Below are 18,754 nucleotides of genomic sequence, written 5' to 3' on the forward strand. Positions count from 1 at the left end.
GATCAGTTTAGAACCTTCATACAACAATCCAATTCATAAGACTTACTTCAAACTCCACTACATTAGAAAGTGGGGCGGCTACAGCAGGAATTTCCTCAAATATAACATTCTCCTCAATCTGCAGCTCCACTTCATTTTCTTCTTTAGTTTCAGAATGTGTGCTCTCCATGTCTTCGCTATCATGAACACTAATCACAGCTGTATAAGGAAAGGATTAAAAGAAAAAAATATATTTTTTTTTTAAAAAAAAAAATGTAAAATGCACAGAAAAATAACATCCACGCATGGAAAACGTGAAGAGTTTTGAGAGAAAGTTAATAACATGGACAATTCTATAGACCACCCTGAATTAGCAGTTTAGGCAACATAACTGGAGATAGAAATGGATACATCCTAAAATCACCTTTATGACAGCCCTATTTTTAAAATCTGATATGTGGTCGCTATATTTATTTAGAAAAAAAATTGCCACATATTTGGAAAGTCCTTCATTTCTTTTAGAACCTTAGAAGACTTATAAGTAACAGCAATTTTCTAAAATGAAAGAATTTTTCCAATACCCATAATTTAGGGAATAGCTCGGTTCTGAACTGGGCTTATGTGGGGCAGATTTTGCTAAAATAGCTTTCAGGCACCATGACGCATTTGTAGAGTCACTAGGCAAGATAGATAATTGTATTGGGTAAAACGCATCAGTAAGCTTAAGAGCTGCAAGTCTGAATATGATCCTGGAGATGAAAATAACTCTACGTGCAATTAAATTCTCAATGCACCTTCATATTGGTCAGAGCCATCCGTCACCACAACTAGTAACTCTCACCTCTATATAGAAATTAAATTAGACCATTGTGTTACAGGTGTTAAGGTGGATACTGACTTCAATAATTTTGGACACACTTGTTCCTGAAAATGATTTATGTAAGAAATGTGAGTTTGTAACACCATCTTTAAAAAGAACTTACAAACGGAGCCCGCGGAGGATGAAGTTGATTGCACCTCAATTTCAGTAGGGTACGGGTTATCTTCCACTGGATGTAAAATACTGCGTGAGAGATGTATGAGAAATATGTCACACAAACAAACAAGAATAAGCCCTAGATGGACACGTACATGGCTTGAAAAAGCCCTATAAGCACGAAATGGCTGTTACCAATTTTTTTTGCCTTTGTTGCTGTCATTCTCCTGATGCTTTTAAACTACTGGAATAAAGATACCTTTTTATGAAAACGAGTGCCCTGGTGAGTGCCCCTACTCTTTTTTTTCTATTTTTTGGTGCTTGCTATCATATGTTTTTCTGGGCATGAGCACCTCCATATTTTAGGCACATGCAGGGCGGTTGCATTCCATACACGCTACATACCAATATGATGCTTGGTGTTTTTTTGGCACATTAATGACAACTTTTACAAGCTTGCCGCAGCACCATCGCATTCTTTTTTTAAACAAACTAAAGTTATCCCCTATCCACATGATACAAAATAATTGTCCGATTAGTGGGATGCCAAGTAATCATAAGAATGGGGGCCCGGAGTCTTTCCTGCTTGAATGTCGTGATCAAAAAAGAAAGCGTGTTGCCATTCTATTCATCTATATAAGCTGCAAGGAGAAGCAGGGTACAATGCTTGGCTATCTCCAGCAATGCCACAAGATTAATGGAGCAGAGCTGCACTTGTGTGAACACAGCTCCGTTCAAATTGGGTGCTCAGAAAGCTCACTCTCCATATTGATGATAAGGAGCCAGCATTCAGATCCTCACCAACCAAGCACTTATCCCTTGGATGGAGGATGACTAATTTAAATACTTACAAATATGAAAAGAAACATTAATGTAATAGCTGGCATTTAACATTAGTAAAATCCGACAAATCAAATGGTCATTTCAAATTTCTGGCCAACATTAGATTTTGACTGACCAATATTTGATCTTTTTTTCTGAGACTGATCATTTTATGTCTAATGCAAACTGATGCCTTCGCTTTTCATCCTTTATACCATTATTTCAATGGTAGGGTTAAAACAGAACGCAGCTTTCTGTCAGATGGCCATTTTTTGCATTCTGTATTTTTCTTTGGCAAAAAACAATAACAATAGACAGGATGCAAATGGAAGGCTTCAGTCTGTAACAACCAGGAAACAAATTTTTTGGCAAGCTTCAGAGCCTAACCCAGTCCACACCCGAGATTCTCTAGCGATTCTAGTTGCACAGCTATACTGCTAAAGATGACTTTCCAGTAGCTCACTGACAGCTAAAGCAAAGTTGACATTTTCACCCGCTGATTGTCACTATGAATAACGAATACGATCCACAAAACCATCTGCAAACCCCAAACCACCACACAAAACAGAAACAAATATGTGCAGCTTTATTATATCAACATATGTTAAACTACAAGATATGAGTGGGAGTGATGCGGCATTACCTGTCAACTGGCAGTTCAGGTTGCTGAACTAGTGTTAACCTGCAGGGTTCTTCAATCTCGCATACAAAAAGACCTTCAGTATTCATATCTTCTGATAGAGACAAGGGAAAAAAATATTCAGGTTGTGTCATTAAAGGGCGTTAAGAAGATGTTAATAGTGAAGACCTAAAATATAGGAAAAGTCAACAATATCAGATTGTGGTGGTCCAACACCCAGTTCCCATCTGCGATAAGAAGCAGTGGCACTGCAATAAGTGCCGGTGCCTCATCACAAGCGGGAATCTTGCATTAATGAGTCACATTGCCGTTTACAAGTTGCATTTCAAGGGTGCCTGAATTTTCATGGACAATTGAAATATGTGAAGGGTCTTCTGGTCAGTCTGTTCTATGACCATATAAGCCTTCATACATTATGCCCTATCAGTTTTTCTGTTGCTAATAATCAAAATTATGGCTGAAAAACAGTTTACATTTGTCTCTCAGCCAGGAGAGCAGTGTACAATAAGTGAGTGGTCTGCACCCCCCCCCCCCCATTCCATCGCTGATTGTGTTCTGCCATAAGTAACTTAACAATTGCAAAAAAAACAAACAAACAAAACAAACAAACAACTTATGAAGGCACACGAACCCCATAGACTATAATGGAGTCATGCGGAGAGGAAAGTAGTTCATGAAGTACTTTTCTCTCCACATGTTCCGTGCAGACACTATGCGGAAAACACACGGACCCCATTATAGTCTATGGGGTCCGTGTGCTTGCATAATAAGCTCACCGCTTGTCAATGCGTTCGGTATTTCATTCGGGAGGGTCCCTAAGAGGACTCCCCTGAACGGAATACCGAATGTAGATATGAACCAGGCCTAAGTTGTGAGATTTTCAGAAACCTCAGTCTTTTGCACAGAACAACAAATTTACAGACATGTCTGTGAAGGCAGTGAGCAGAATCAACCCCTCTCCTCTCCACTCACTGTATTAAGACAGAAAATGATGACCCCATTCCCCCCCCCCCCATTCACTGAGAGATCAAAGACTGAATGGAAAGTCTAGGGAATAGCTAGGGCAAATTAGCTAGAAGGGAGACACCTTGTGGCAGTAACCTTAGAGATTTTGTAAGGCAGAAAACAGCTACATTTTTAAAGTGCATTACATTTTGGCCTGGAATTACATACTCTACTAAATGAGACTAAGTGGTTTGAAAATTTTGTGACAATTTAAGTGAATGGAACAGAACTGAAAATACCAGGCACAATTACTTTACAATGTATAGCTCTTTCCCTGGTATTCAGTTAAGATTCTGCATCACTTGCCCAAGTACTGCAGTCTCTTCAAACAGCTGATCAAAAGGGGAGCATGGATGTCAGAACTCCACCAATCTAATACACTGTCTACCAATAAGTATTTGGACACCTGTTTGGCAATTACAGCCTCAATCCTGTGGGGCATGCGTTCCACAAGTCCTTGTATGACGGCCAGTGGTATTTTATCCCATTCGACTTGGAGAAGATAGGTAAGTTCTTTCACCGATTTTGGTTGGCTGCTGCACCCCTTAGTTTGGTGAGCCAACTCGTCCCTGAGGTGCTCGATAGGGTTCTAGTCTGGGCAGGCCAGTCCAGTCGGTTAACCTGATTGTCACTGTACCAAGCCATGGTAGACCTCGCTACATGACAGCTTGTCATCCTGGAAGAAACATTGGTCCGACCCATAGAACTCCCATAATGTAGGAAGCACACTTATCTAAAACAGTGCAATAGGTGTCGGTGTTGAGTTCACCATGCACTGGGAACAAGGGTCCCAGTCCATACCAGGAGAAACACCCCAGACCATAACTCCACCTCCGCCGAAATTTACTGGGTGTTCAAATACCTATTGGTAGACAGTGTACTGATAAAAATAGATCATCACTATAAAAATCCAAGAAAACTACTTGAAGAAATCACTGAACCCATCACATTAAACCAGCTGTTCCCCATTGCACAAATCTGCTACCTAAAGGGTTCAACTCCACAGAATGGTCCCACTTACTGAGTTTACTCTGAATGTGCTCAAAAACATCTTTTTATGTGAAACAACCCAATGGACAAAATTCGAAAATCAATCTCTAGTGAAACTATTTACTCCGAACTACAGACCAATCTGCTCAGCTCCTACTTGTCTATAGCATGCTGCTGGAAGAGAGCAACCATAAACTCTTGATCAAACATGAATGCACAAAAAGCAAAGAACATGGTGGATATGACATACCACTCTGAATTGTCTCCAGAGATTCTGCAGGTGGCTGAACGTCTTCAGTTGGCAGAACGTCTTCAGTTGGCAGAACGTCTTCAGGAGGCAGAACGTCTTCAGGAGTTACCACAATTTCTATATTGGTCTGTACAGCATGTTCACAAACAGAAAAATGAACTTTAGCAGCTGCAACAACCTCATTCTCCAAGTCCTCAGGTGTTGGTGCATCATGATACTCTAGTGTTGTCTGGTCAGACCTTGCAGACACATTACTTGTGTCTTTGCTGACTTCCATTTTGCCTGTGCTTCCATCTTGAATTCCAGAAGAGGATTCATCCATTTCTTCATTATCTGTGGCAGTATCGTTTTGTGTTAACATAGCCACTCTTTCTGCCCACATAGTCTCTTGACCAGATTTCAGAACAGGAGAGACTGAGGGCTCCTCCTGGTCAGATGATAAAATCTGTAAGAAAAAACAGTACTGAGAATCAGATGTCTGTGAAGAAGAGTCTAGACAAAAAAGTTTATTTTTACGGCATTGACAAATCTCCCCTCCCCTTTTCAGACACAATGAAAAGAAGTCACCAATGCATAGTTTAATATGTCTTCACTTGCTTGTATTAAAGTGTCTGTTTACATCAAGTGTCATTTTTGTTTCCTCATAAACCAGAGAAGTTGGGCATGCACTAGACCTTAGGATAGACTGAGAAGTGTGCGCAATAAATGGCCACATTTCTTTGACAGATTGATACTTAGATTAACGGTATGAAAATCCAATGATCATGGCAATGTGATTTCATCTCAAGTGTTTCAATGCACTTCAATCGGAAGTCAGGGACATTACGTGCAAAACATACAGTGACCACAGTGCCTGATCCCTTTATGCCCAACTGCTATGCAATCAAAGAACCACACCTTTTCCTCCAATTCATCTCAGGGCTCGTTCACATCTGTGCCCGGGGTCTCCGCTTTCAGGTTTCCGTTTCCTGCCCGAAATTGGGCAGGAGACTGAAACCTGCAGGCATTTTTCAAACCCATTCAAATGAATGGGTTTGAATTGTGTCCAGCCGTGAGCGCCTGTCAGCGTTTTGTGATCTCCGCAGCGAAACAGTTTTTTTTGTTTTTTTTTAAACAGGACACAAAGTCGGACATGCAGGACTTTGTGTCCGGTTTAAAAAAAAAAAAAGAAAAGAAGAAGAAAAACCCCCAAAAACAAACGGTTTCGCCACGGAGAGCACAAAAAGCTCACCAGCGCTCACGGCCAGACTCACAGGTTCCAGTCTTATGCCTACAGAAGACGGAAGCCTCTGAAAGGAGACCGAGGCGCAGGTGCGAACCTAGCTTCAGCTGCTCTTCCCTAACACACAGAGGACTGCAAATTAGCAAGTAGTAAGATATCAAGTGGCGGGCACTTTTATAGGAAAAATAATTTTTTGCTGCTTAATAAAATGGTCATCGCAAACACATAAGCTAATAGAAACAATGATAATTTAAAAACTGAATGAAGTCTTGGACAACCTACTTCAAATAAATAAACATGTAGGACAACTTACCCCTTTGGTGTATTTCTTACTTATCTCCTCCATAAATGATATTTTTGTTTCTTTGGATCGCAGAGGAGGTGTAATTGATCTTCCAGGAGATACTGAAGGAGAAGCCAGTGGAGTTGTACGTGCACTAGACCTTAGAATAGACTGAGGAGTACGTGCAATAAAACCTGAAGATGCTGCGCTTGCTACTAAGGCTTTTGCCTTCTGGAGATGAAAACAAAAAAAAACACAATAAAAACCAAACTTTACTACAATTAGATTTGAAAGCATCATGTGTAACTGATCAGAATATCATCCTTGGCACACAGACTTTAGTACATTTCTTAATGAGAACAGTTTAACCTCCAAAAGACTGAGCCAATTTTAGTTTTTGCATATCTGTTTTTTACTCCCCACCTTCCAAGAGCAAATTGTACTTTGCAATGGCACCATACAATATCCTGTCCAATGTACTGTACTGGGAAGCTGAAAAAAAACATTGGAATGAGGTGGGATAGGAAAAACACATTTGTGCCAATTTCATATTTTAATTTTATAGTTTACTTTTTACAGCGTTCACCATGTGGTAAAAATGACGTTACCTGTATTCTGTGGGTCAGTGCGATAACGGTGATACCAAATTCATACAGAATTTGTAATGTTTTGATGCCTTTTAAAAATGAAAACTTTGTAAAATAGAAAAAAAAATAAAAATAAAATTGTGTACCTCCATATTCTGACACCTGTAACTTTTCATATTTCCGTATAGATTTGTGAGAAGATGAACGTTTTCAAACTTTTTGTTTTGTTTTACTTTTATGTTCAGAAAGTAAAATCCATTCACTTTTATTACATGCTGCCATGGGCAGCACGTAACAGAACTATGGCAATGAAAAGCCTGAGAGCAGTCAATAGACTCCTAGATGTCATGGCATCCGATTGCTGCACTCCAATGACATCCAGGAAGGCAGCGACTGGCAAAAGGAGACCGTGAACATGGCACCCGTGCACTTTAGATGCTGTGGTCATGTTTAACTGCAGCATTTAAACTGTGAATAGCTGTGATTGCTGTTGTCAGCGGCAGGTGCTGGCTAGATTATGCAGTTTGAATCCGCCGTATATGGAGCAACCAATGATGTACAAGTATGTTATTGGTCTTTAAGGGGTAAAATAAAGTATTGCATAAGGTAGTGAGGACATTTAAATCAGACATTCCAACACAAGTCACATGTTTTGCCCCCCCCCCCCCCAAAAAAAAAAAAAAAAAAAAAAAAAAAAAGACAAAAAAAAAAAAAGCAGCTATAAAAAAGTGTAGCAAAATGATCATCAAAAAGCTAATGGGGTCATTCTAATGGGGTCAATAGGATCGGTCTGGCTCAGTGGCTGGGGTAAACAAATGACACATTGCTGGCCTATTAAAAAGTTACAAAATCTAAATTATAATGAAGTTATTACTTGTGAGTTACCCACTACCTTCTGGTACTCAGCTGTGTCATGTGATTGACAGAGGCTCTGACAGGATTTCAGTTTTATTCCTATGAGAATCTCATAGGAATAAGTGGAGAAACGGACTTCCCTTCCATACATAAGACGTTGACTTTGGCTTCAAAATAAAAATTATATTATACAATTATTTGATTTTAGAATAAAATCAAGATGCAATGTATGTTGTATATTTACTTTCACTGGAAATCAATATCTAGCTTTTTTGAATTAGAGGAGCTTTACTGCTTCTAACCATGGCTGTTAGGAGTCACAATTCCACAGCTCTAGTTTAGCGGTAAAACTCCTTTAGATTTTGTATACCAGGTCAAACAATATTCAAAGAGCAATTTCAGGAGCTCTTACCTTTACCACAAGAGGAGTTTCCAACAAGTTAAACTCAGATGCTTTTGATAGGTTCTTTAACTGTGTAGATTTGAGAAGACTTGATTGAATAGGGCTTGACGTCAGTAAGACAGAAGATTTATGAGGTGTTTTGTAACTGACGGTTCCAAAATCTGTGTCGAATGACGGTTCAGCCAAGATGGGGTGGACAAGAGAACCCAATAATCTATAGGACACACAAGTAAATAGGTTGACAAAATGTGTACCCTATTATTACAATGATATTGGGGCATATTTAGCAATACTGTCAAAACTTGCACTCGGTCATATGGATTTTCATTTACATTGTGTGCATAGAAGTGCCAAAATTGTAACAAATACAACCCGACAATGTGTGAAGCTTCACCACGAGACAAATGTTTTTGTCATACACAAGAAATATAAGTTTTTTTATATAGAACAAACCACATAGACATAAAACTTTAATCCTCGCCTACTCTGGTGCTCATTTTTCATAAGTGTAGAGCCAGAGACTCTCTATCTTTACATCTCTATCATTGTCACTCACCTTGAATCCCTCTTGGATTTTGATATTGGTGTACCGACAAAAGCATCAGGCAATTCAAACTCTGTTGCTTGAGAGATGGGAACAGGGCTTTCATCTGTTATTCTGAGAAAAATAAACCCAGGAAAATGTGAAGATTTTCCAATTACATATAGGATTATAGTACATTCACATTTGTGTATTATACGTTCTCCCTTTTCTATAACGGAAAAAAAAGAACAGAATAAACAATAAAGACAATCCCAAGGAATCCCTTTGAATATAACAGGCGTTCGTCAGGAATCTACTACCTATAAAAAAAAAAAAAAAAAAAATTGTTCTTGCAGGCTGTGAACAAAACCTCTGCCATGGGTGTGAGCATAACCTTACAAAATATGATTGATTAATTAAATATACCTCAGTATAACGCAATGATAGACATTTAGACCAGGCAAGTACCACTTGTACAAGTATCACAATTTAATGGAGCACAAAAATGAAGGATTTAAAATGATTTCAATTACTTAGTGACATCAGGGAATTCATTAACTTTGACCAACACCCAAACTTGCCACACTCTATATAGATCAACTTACAAAAAGTGACTAGACATGCGTCTTTTTACAGAGACAACTTTAATTTTTTTTTTCATTGCCACAGAGGCAGATATAGTCTCGAGTCAATATCAGTCTGATACGTTACTGAGAGAGATGACTTCTAGGCAAAGAGATAGGCTGACCACTACCCTCCCTCTTGGGCACAGTTTTCTTATGGTCACTATGGGGTTCCCATCACCAATCATCTTGCTCATATAACTAAGGTAACCCTAGTAAGAGCGAGTCACCAGGCTACAGAGGCCACAAGACAGAAGGGGCAGGTGGTGTTTTATGATTTTGTGAATAGGGGGCATGTAATATTTGCATTTAGCTGTATAGTGGGCCTCGAGAGTGAATTTTACTAAAGGACCCTAGGACATTCCAGTCCGACAGAGTCCAAATCTCTGTTAAAGAGACTGCCTCAAACAACCCCCCTCCCAAGTTCTTGAGATAGATGTGGGTGCAAGAGATAAGACCAGAATAACATTTGTGGGAGATATGGGGATAAGCCAGAGTATCATAAATGAGATTTAAATGAAAGCACAAGTAAATTTCTTACTTTCTGTAAGGAGAGAATTCTCGATTTTCACTAGCAACAGACACTTCCTTTATTTTCATTAGCACATTGTGGATAAAATTTGCTTCCGTTATGACACTTCCTGTTGGAGCCTGTTTTGCAACAGTAGATAAAGGCTTAGGTCTTGTCACTGCAATAAAGACAAATAAAGACAACAATATTATTTCAACACTTGCAGAAGAGCCAAAACTACAAATGCCAATAGACATTAGAGGTCATCCAAAAATGGATACAAATCCAATGTCTGCTTACCTTGCTGGCATGATACCAAAGATAGGATTACAATTATTGACAGACAGAATCTATTTCAACAAATGTATTTGCTTTAGGATAGTTTGACAAAAGTGCCAGACTCTCAGTCGTTCAGGTCCATTGGGACACCAAACGACAGAGCCTGACCGCTACAACAACGATAAATGGAGACCAATAGATGCAATTGACTGTATTGGGGTTAAAACTGTTTTGAAAATGAATGAAGCAGAGAAAAAAAAAAAGTCCTCCATGCAGGATTTTCTCAGCAGATTTTCGCAATGAAGAAAACTCATGGAAATCCATCTGCATCCCAGAATCTTACTGTAGTAGAGCCAATAGGGTAACCAACAGCTTTGATGCCACAAATGCCATTTATTGCAACACCTATGTGGTTAAACAGCTGGGATCAAAGTATCACCAGTCATGGCTGGGATGTTGGCTGTTTCGCTGCAGCTCGCGTCCACTAGTGATGGTGCAAGTACAGGTCCTGTTCCAACACTATCACATACACAAAGCAATATCTACTAAATGTAGGTCAAATGCTGCCATGTGGTTAAACATTTGTCCTACCTCAAGTTAATCACTTACGGACCGTCCATTGGGTATATAAGTCTGGACAGTGGCTTCCTTGTTCTGCAAGGATGTATCGGTACATCCTTGCAGCTTTCAGCAGCGGCACAAAATCGTGCCGCTGCTGAAACGGGGAGCCAGCTGTAACTACAGCCGGAGCTCCCCTATTGTATACAGAGAAGGTTTATCACCATCCCAGCTTTCCCGATCACTGTGTACCAGCCCCAGTTACAGGGGAAAATCAGCCTCCCCCACCAAAAACATTGTGATCAGATGTCCCCAAAGGACTATTATGACTTCATGGGGACACAATATTAAAAATAAACTACATCAATAACACACTCTTAATACAGGTTCTAGCCCCACCCCCAACAATATCTTTACTATTTTGAAAAGATTTTTAGTAGCACTTTGTGCTATTTCATATAAAAAAAAAAAAAAAAAAAAAAAAAAAGTGAAAAAACAGATGTTTTCTCTCCTCTTTTGTTTATAATTTTACGGATATACATAAAAATGAAAAAAACATGCAAAAAACAGTTAAAACTAAAAGTTCTACGTGTCACCGAAAAAAAAGATAAAATTAGTTGATCACCACAAATGATAACATTGTTTTAGCCCTCAAAGCGGAACATACAAAAAAAACTGAAATGGTGCCTGGTCCTGAACCAGAAAAAGGCCTGGTCCAGAAGTGGTTAACACAGACAACATTGTAACTTTAACATTTCTCTGTAGAGATACACAAAACATGACGTTAGTAATAATCTTCATATATTCACCTTTCTTCCAAACAATAGATGGGTAGGGCCTGGCTCTATCACTTGCCAGAGTTTGCTGCACACTTGGCAGTATTTTGCCATACTGATCTAGTATAGACTTTCTGGCCACTGCTCTCTCTCGCTGGTGCCTGTCACAATCATTCTGCAAAAAAATTAATTAAAACCTTAACAAATTGCTTTAGTTTTATCTGATATCACGTTAACACGAACAGTATAGATATGCTTTACTTTCAGATCTCCTCCTCCAAAAAAGGTAACATTTTTACACAGGGACTCTTAAATCAATAAGTACATTACCTACAGCAAGACGATTGGAGAATATACTGGATACGGATTATAATGGCCAAATTAGAGTATAAGGATATCAAAGACTACAATGCACAAAATACCCACAATGGAGGAGAAGCTACAAGTGCCGGCACATTTAAACTTATGATTTCCAAAGATCATCTGAAGAAATGACTTACCAGGTGGTAATTTTTCAATGACTGGTTTAGTTGCAATGCTGGGATGTAATTTGCCCTCTGTAAATGATGTACCAAAAGGAGCTCTTGATTTTGCACACCTCCATTTGCGTGCAAAAATTTTTGCAAGTAGTCCTACAATTGATAAGAAGATTAATTAAAGCTTAATGAATTAGACACGTACTAGACGTGTCAGCTGTATTAGCTCTGCAAGTTCTAAACGGGTAGTTAAGATTATAACATAAACTTCTACAGTCATGGTTACGAGAACATTGTGGGTTCTTACCTGTTCAGAATCTGTGAAGGTTAGCTTTAGCAAGTCTTCCATAAGTCCCATTTCCTGGCATGTTTCATACATGTGCTTCAGCAGCTCTTCTACATTCAGTCGGCTAGAGTGAAGTTTTTGCAGATTCCAGGCCTCAAAAATGTGCCTAAAATGGTGTCAAGTCTTCATCAGTATACCAGGAGAACACAACTTTTCTTAGAGCATTAACAGCATTAAACATGCCTACTATTTCTCAATGCACTTAATGGATGTGATTTATGAGGCCCTATGTGGGAACAGCTCAGCTCTGCAATATCTGTGTGATCAGGAGAAAATCTGAATAATAATCACAAGACTACCGACTGTGGCATCTGAGCTAAGAATGTTATCTACAGTTCTGGCTGTTACCCTGGGATGATGACTGTTTTGTCACAGGTAGACATCCACATGTAAAAGGTGCAGGCACAGCTCCGTTGACTGAATTGCCATCACTACATCCTACTCAAGACAGTGAGAGATAATGATGCTTGTAAACCCGTGCGGAATTTGTTGGTGCTATACAAGTATGCAAACTAATTTACAGCACATATTTGTCCATTTTGCTTACCTGTTGGCTAAAAATACAGTCATGTGAAGTTTGACCTCTGCGCTGTTGGATATTGGAGGTTTGATAACCTGAATATAGCGCAGGGCCTGTCTGTACTCTCCCTGGCACATTAGGGTTTCTATAATTAGATTATGCTGCCATGTCATCACCCTACTAGCAGCTGGATGGAGAATACAATCCACTGAATTCTAAAAGTAGAAAAGAAGCATAATTAATTTTGGTTGAGAAAATGAAAAAACAAAAAAACCCAAAATTGACAGCCAGAAAGAAAAAACACCACTACAATCAAACACTAAAAATGAGCAACGTCAAGAAAGTTGTAGCAGGTTTTTTTTTTTTTTTCAAATAAAATAAATTAAAAACGACAACTATAGGAAGTGTTGATCTCCTTGTGATATATATATATATATATATATATATATATATATATATATATATATATATATATATATTTTCTATGGTATTGACTGCTATGTGAGACAATTGCAGCGCTGGCTGCATATACACTGCGATATACATGTTTATCAGAGAATTGTTTTGCAAGTAAAAAGAATAAAAAATACCTGATAGTCATTGTGATCCAGAAGCCAGAAGCCTTGAATGAGCTTTATGAGACCGCAAGGGACAGAAAAAGCTGTAGGAAATGACTCTATGGAAGAATCAGGCTTATCCGGGAAAGAGTACATTACATCCAACAAAAAATAAACTGTCTGTTATACAAGCGGTTAAGGATGGTTGGGATATAAATGAGAAGAAGTTGCACAAAACTCAGATCAATAGTACAAACCTCTACCTTAAATGGTTTGGCCACTAGGGTGGGGGGAGAAAATCTATTTTGTGGCAAAATTCTAAAACAACGAGAGCTATGAAGGTAGCCACAAGTCAACAGAGTTCTCCTCAAGCGGAGCTCGGGGGGGGGGGGGGGGGGTCCACCAATCCCGACAACACACACTCACATGGCGTCCCAGCGAGCTGCTGGAACAATCACGGGCACGGTGCAAGGAAGGAGTTCAGCAGCAGGCCAGCTTGACAAGCTGCCAGAACGCTAGTGCAGGCGAATCATCGATGACAATAATTTGCTGAATGTAGGCCAATCATCGATGCCAACAACACGCAGACGAAATCTCGGGCAGAGGCTAGTAGGTTATAAGAAAAGGTGCTCCAGTATGGCTATATCACAGGAAATACAATTACTAAAACAGACATGTCGGGAGAGGAAATAGATCCTCTTCAGATTTAATGTCGAGATTGTAAACCAACATGTTGACGAGACTTTGAGTGCAGATAAAGAGGAATTGAGCCACTAAAAATCAATGAAAAGATGTCCAGATACCAGTTTTTACTATAGTATAGTAAAAGGTGATGAGAAGTCAATGGGATGTGCGACTCTCTTAGCCCAATTTTCCTAATGTGTCATCCATATCCATTGTCATTACTCAATCATGCAAAATATACACAAGTTGTTTTCTGGAACATACACATTCCATGCCATCTGGTAAAAGTGAAGAAGGATACAATTGCATGTTTGTTCATTTCATCTGTATCTTCTAGTAGGTACAAGTCTAGAAGTGCCTGTAACAAACATTGGAAATAATAGAAATTGTAAACAGTCAGGGCTCGTTCACATCTGCGCCCGGGAGTCCGTTCTGCAGGTTTCTGTTTCCTGCACAAAACTGCATGCAGAAGACGGAAACCTGAGAACGGACTGCCCAGTGTCAGCAGGGGGAAGAGGATTAGTGCATTTACATATATCAAAAAACAGGGCTACATACATTATGTAGTGACCTAGCTGCATTACTGCATATTTCATCTTCCACTGAGATATCAGAAGTTACATGCAGTAGTGATGATGATGCTGGGCTGTAAGGCCCGCCTATCTGACAGTGAGGAGTTAACGGTGCACACTGTTGGTTTTCTAGTGGTATAGAATACCGCACATCTATGAGGTCATGAAAGGTCCTCTTTAAACTGAACCACTGTAGAAAATTCCCTATGATATACCCTTACTGTTTGATCGGTGGTGGTCCACACACAAGAACTTTTGCCAATCAAAGAAGCTGGCCACAGCACAAAGGAGCAGCTCTCAGAAGAGTTCCCCTCATAATGTAGTTTTGTCATACACTATCTGGTCGCTAGGGGATTTTGCAGACGTTGGACAACTATTAGAGGGATCAAAGGGGTCCAAAGAGTTTGGAGCAGCACTAATGATACAGTTATGGTATTGCTGATAATATGACAATGCTTTATAAAAACAAAACAACCTTTTAATGGCAAAACAATGTGTTAATAAAATAATAGACAAAAGAATATACAGCTTACATGTAATGTAGCAGGTGGATATTTGCCTGTGCCACCTTCATCTCTATTCCATAAATGTTCAACTCTCTCTCCAAGCTGGGAAATCATGTTATCGATCATCAAGGTAGATGCATTCCATTTACCTCTGCAGTATAAGAAAAGATGAAAAGGGCTCTTTATTGCCCATTGGACACTTTAGGACCAAACTCCCCCCCCAAAAAAAACATTTAAATATACTGTATGTTTCAACAGCTACTCCAGTTAGAACGTTACCATACACCAAAAGCCATTTACGATTTATACACCCACACGTACACTTGGCAATAGTCTGTGACTTGTATGAATATAGCAGACAAGTCACTATGAGTCACTTGCTGTAGTTGGTATTAACCAAAAGGAAGAATCCTATCTGTGCCATTTGGGCTAATAGGCCAGTAGATTTACAATAAGTTGGCCTTAAACAGGGCAGTATTAGTATAAAAGATCAGATTTAAAATAGTATTCGAGAATCAAGTGGTGGATGACCCATCCTTATGACAAGTCATTAGTAACTAAATGGCATTGGTCTGACACCAGGTATCCCCAGATGACAGCAGGAACTGTGGGGTGTTGAAGATAGGTGCTGCGACCAGAGGTAATGAGACAACCCTCTTTTTTAAACAGGGAATGTTCGAAACCATTTCAAAGCTGACGAAACACTGAATGCAGCACTTTCAGTTCCCAGTGCGGAATGACTCCCCTTCACAGTACAAGACTCCTGCTTGATAACCTGAATATAGTACAAGGCCGCTCACTTCTCTCCCTTCACTCTAGAGTTATATAAACGTGCAATCTGAGTCAGGTGACCCGCAGTTTGTTTTAAAGGGATTCTATAATTAAAACACATTTTTTCTCGTTGACACGTAGGAATAGCTTTAAGAAAGGCTATTCTTCTCCTACCTTTAGATGTCTTCTCTGCACCATCGTTCTGTAGAAATCCTGGTTTTTGACGGCATGCAAATGAGTTCTCTCGCAGCACTGGGGGAGGTCCCCAGCGCTCAAACAGCACTGGGTGCCTCCCCATTGCTGCAAGAGAAATCTCCAGCGCCGCCTCCATCTTCTTCAGGAACGTCCTTCTTCACGAGTCTTCTTCCGGCGCAGGCGGTCAAACTTGTAGGCCTCGGGCAGAGCTGAATGCGCATGCCCTCGGCCACAAGAAAAATGGCAAAGTAAGTAAGCGGCCATTTTCTTGTAGACTGTGGGCATGCGCAGTTGGCTCTGCCTGAGGCCTACAAGTTTGACTCCCTGTGCTAGAAGACGCTTTAAGAGGACGTTCCTGAAGAAGATGGAGGTGGCACTGGAGAGTTCTCTCGCAGCATTGGGGACGCCCCCAGTGCTGTGAGAGATCTTATTTGCATACCAACGAAAACCGGGATTTCTACGGAATGGCGGCGCAGAGAAGACATCTAAAGGTAGGAGAAGAATAGCCTATGTGTCAACGAGAAAAAAAAAAAGTGTTTTAATGGTAGAAGACCTTTTCAGAGTGGACCATTTGAACATGGGGTTGGGAGGAAGAGTAGGGAAACTGCCTGATAAGGAAGAAGAATGTTACAAAGTTTCTTCTAATTATTTGTACTATTTGTTCATGCAAAGCCTGTTGAAAGTAGTTATTTAAAAGTAAATTCTTAATAGGAGATTACAAAAGTTGGCGAGCACTGAAGACAATATTACAGGAAATAAAACAGGAACCTTTTCACTACCTAGACAAATGCTCCAATTTTTTCCGACGCTCCGCATAATAGTGCTGCATTAGTTGGTAATTGTAGTACGGCCTGGTCAACTGCATGGCTTCATCTGAGAAAATAGGTGAAAATGAACAAAAGTATAAAGCAAGATGAAAGAAACAGCAATTTTATTTTTGATTTTAAATAAGGGAACAAATGTAGCACAACATGTATTTGCTATGACAAGCACTCATTTTTCTTGCTCTGGATGATAACGTAAATGACCTTATAGCGTACCTGGGTTATCTGGTAGAAGACCACAACGACAAAACCAAAGGACTACAGAGGAATACTGAGTTAAGAGTTTGGTTACGGAAAGTTTGTTTGTCAAGTCAATTAATCCTAATGAAAAGGAGAAATGGAGAACAGAAATGTTTAGTTATGTATCTGATAGCTGTGACTGCACTTGAAACTACTTTGCAACTTGTAAAACAATCCCATCACATCAGTTTATGCATAGCCATGGAAGGCAACTTTCAGGTAACAAGCAATTATATTTCAGGGATACTGGTTATTACTCAATGATTTACCCTATACATCAAAAATGTATAATGTGTACCTCATTTGTTTACATCAACCAGTAGAGGGCGCTTAATGCACAAGTATTTATACCGCTAAGGGTCTCTTCACACAGTTTTTTGCAGGCGGATTTTGACACGGAATCACTTCACTTGAAAACCCACACGGTAGAAAAGGTTTCCGCCGGGTGAACATACCCCAACATAGTTAACAGAAGACCAATGGCAGAAAATAACCGCAAGGTCCCTATAGTTTGTTTTCTTTGCTCTTTATTCTCATACTGAAGTAAGGAGGCGTTCCAACTTGCACCCATTGTCTGGTGTGTGAATTCCACTGGGTTTCCGCCTTCAGCCCAGTCTTCGCTGGGGCTGAAGATGGAAACCCAGTGAAATGCACACACCGGTCGCAAGTGTGAACAAAGCATAAATGATAGGTTCAGTTACCCTTAGCAGTTTGAGGAGGGAAAAAAAACAAACAAGCAAACAAACCAAGGCATTTAAGCAAAGATTTCTCTTGAACTGCTTAAATAGAAAGTATCCAAGTACTAGGGATCCTCCCTTAAAGCACTCCAGAGGGATGGGTATAGTAAATACAGTTTTTGGATGTAATCTTTAAAGCACAGCACCAGCAATTAAAATGTCACTACAATTTCAGAAAACTTCTGAGCATTGCATATTGGTTGCAAGTGGCTGTCTAAATTTCTATGCCTGTAAAGTGCTTATCTACAAGAAACACAGAAAGCAAATCACAAAAAGTCACAACGCTTTGCAACTCAGTCAGACTCCAATTATTTCATTATTTCTCACATTTCACAACTCTAATGGTAAATGCCCTTATAGAATATAGCATATTACAACAACAGTTTCTTTTAATGAAAAACCCAATTTGAAAAACAAAAAAGCTGGACAGTACCTTGTTTTGTGAGTTCTTTGGCCTCTTTCCTAAAGCAATTCAAAACAGTGGTAAGGTTACTAAGGCGCAGCTGACAGTGCTGAAGGGACTGCAGAGTTTGAGAATCAATAAAATTGCATGACCCATCAAATAGCGGTGCACCTGCAGAACAGAGACAGTGTTAAGTGGGGAAACTGCTTTACCACATAACTGAATACATCAAAGGGTTATTCTGATGTCGGTGCACAACTTGCTACAGTTTAGTTATCGGAGCTTGATCCAGTATAGAGCCATTTCCCCGTATAATTTGCACCTTAAAGGAGACATTAAAACATCGTCACTTAATGGATAAGGCCCCATGAACATGGCAGAGTGTGCCACAGAATGTTATGCATTCAAGTCTATAGTGACTTTCAATCCATTCTGTGCCAATAATATACAGCAGTAAAGGACCTCATTTATAAGAATCCATGTTCATTGGAACAGAATAGATGAGAAGCCCCATAGATGTTTAATGCATCATGAAATGCACTTTGATGTCACCTGAGTGAATTCTGCTGCAAACTCAGCCCCACATCGGAAGCAGACTCAGTTGTCTGCATGAGGTCTAAGTATTTATTAAAACAGATTGA

At 39.6% G+C, this 18,754-nt stretch overlaps 1 protein-coding gene across 3 annotated transcripts in view; it reads right to left on the reverse strand.

The window, feature by feature from the left end:
- The window catches only part of AHCTF1 (AT-hook containing transcription factor 1), a 49,313-nt gene that overhangs the window by 7,002 nt on the left and 23,557 nt on the right, over positions 1 to 18,754 (reverse strand). For 2 of the 3 annotated variants that reach the window (XM_075267676.1, XM_075267674.1), the window contains exons 15-32: positions 18,144 to 18,284; positions 16,950 to 17,054; positions 16,689 to 16,782; positions 14,971 to 15,094; positions 14,167 to 14,223; positions 13,215 to 13,361; positions 12,652 to 12,839; positions 12,066 to 12,210; positions 11,783 to 11,914; positions 11,316 to 11,457; positions 9,700 to 9,847; positions 8,569 to 8,670; positions 8,022 to 8,226; positions 6,198 to 6,398; positions 4,663 to 5,107; positions 2,421 to 2,511; positions 963 to 1,042; positions 47 to 198 (exon numbers count right to left, since the gene is read on the reverse strand). In XM_075267676.1, coding sequence (XP_075123777.1) covers positions 47 to 198; positions 963 to 1,042; positions 2,421 to 2,511; positions 4,663 to 5,107; positions 6,198 to 6,398; positions 8,022 to 8,226; positions 8,569 to 8,670; positions 9,700 to 9,847; positions 11,316 to 11,457; positions 11,783 to 11,914; positions 12,066 to 12,210; positions 12,652 to 12,839; positions 13,215 to 13,361; positions 14,167 to 14,223; positions 14,971 to 15,094; positions 16,689 to 16,782; positions 16,950 to 17,054; positions 18,144 to 18,284 — 2,699 coding nt within the window. The remainder of the gene's footprint in view (positions 1 to 46; positions 199 to 962; positions 1,043 to 2,420; positions 2,512 to 4,662; positions 5,108 to 6,197; positions 6,399 to 8,021; positions 8,227 to 8,568; positions 8,671 to 9,699; positions 9,848 to 11,315; positions 11,458 to 11,782; positions 11,915 to 12,065; positions 12,211 to 12,651; positions 12,840 to 13,214; positions 13,362 to 14,166; positions 14,224 to 14,970; positions 15,095 to 16,688; positions 16,783 to 16,949; positions 17,055 to 18,143; positions 18,285 to 18,754) is intronic. The other variant, XM_075267675.1, reaches the window with a different exon arrangement.

This window comes from Leptodactylus fuscus, chromosome 3, assembly GCF_031893055.1.
Source record: "Leptodactylus fuscus isolate aLepFus1 chromosome 3, aLepFus1.hap2, whole genome shotgun sequence".
Lineage (NCBI taxonomy): Eukaryota > Metazoa > Chordata > Amphibia > Anura > Leptodactylidae > Leptodactylus > Leptodactylus fuscus.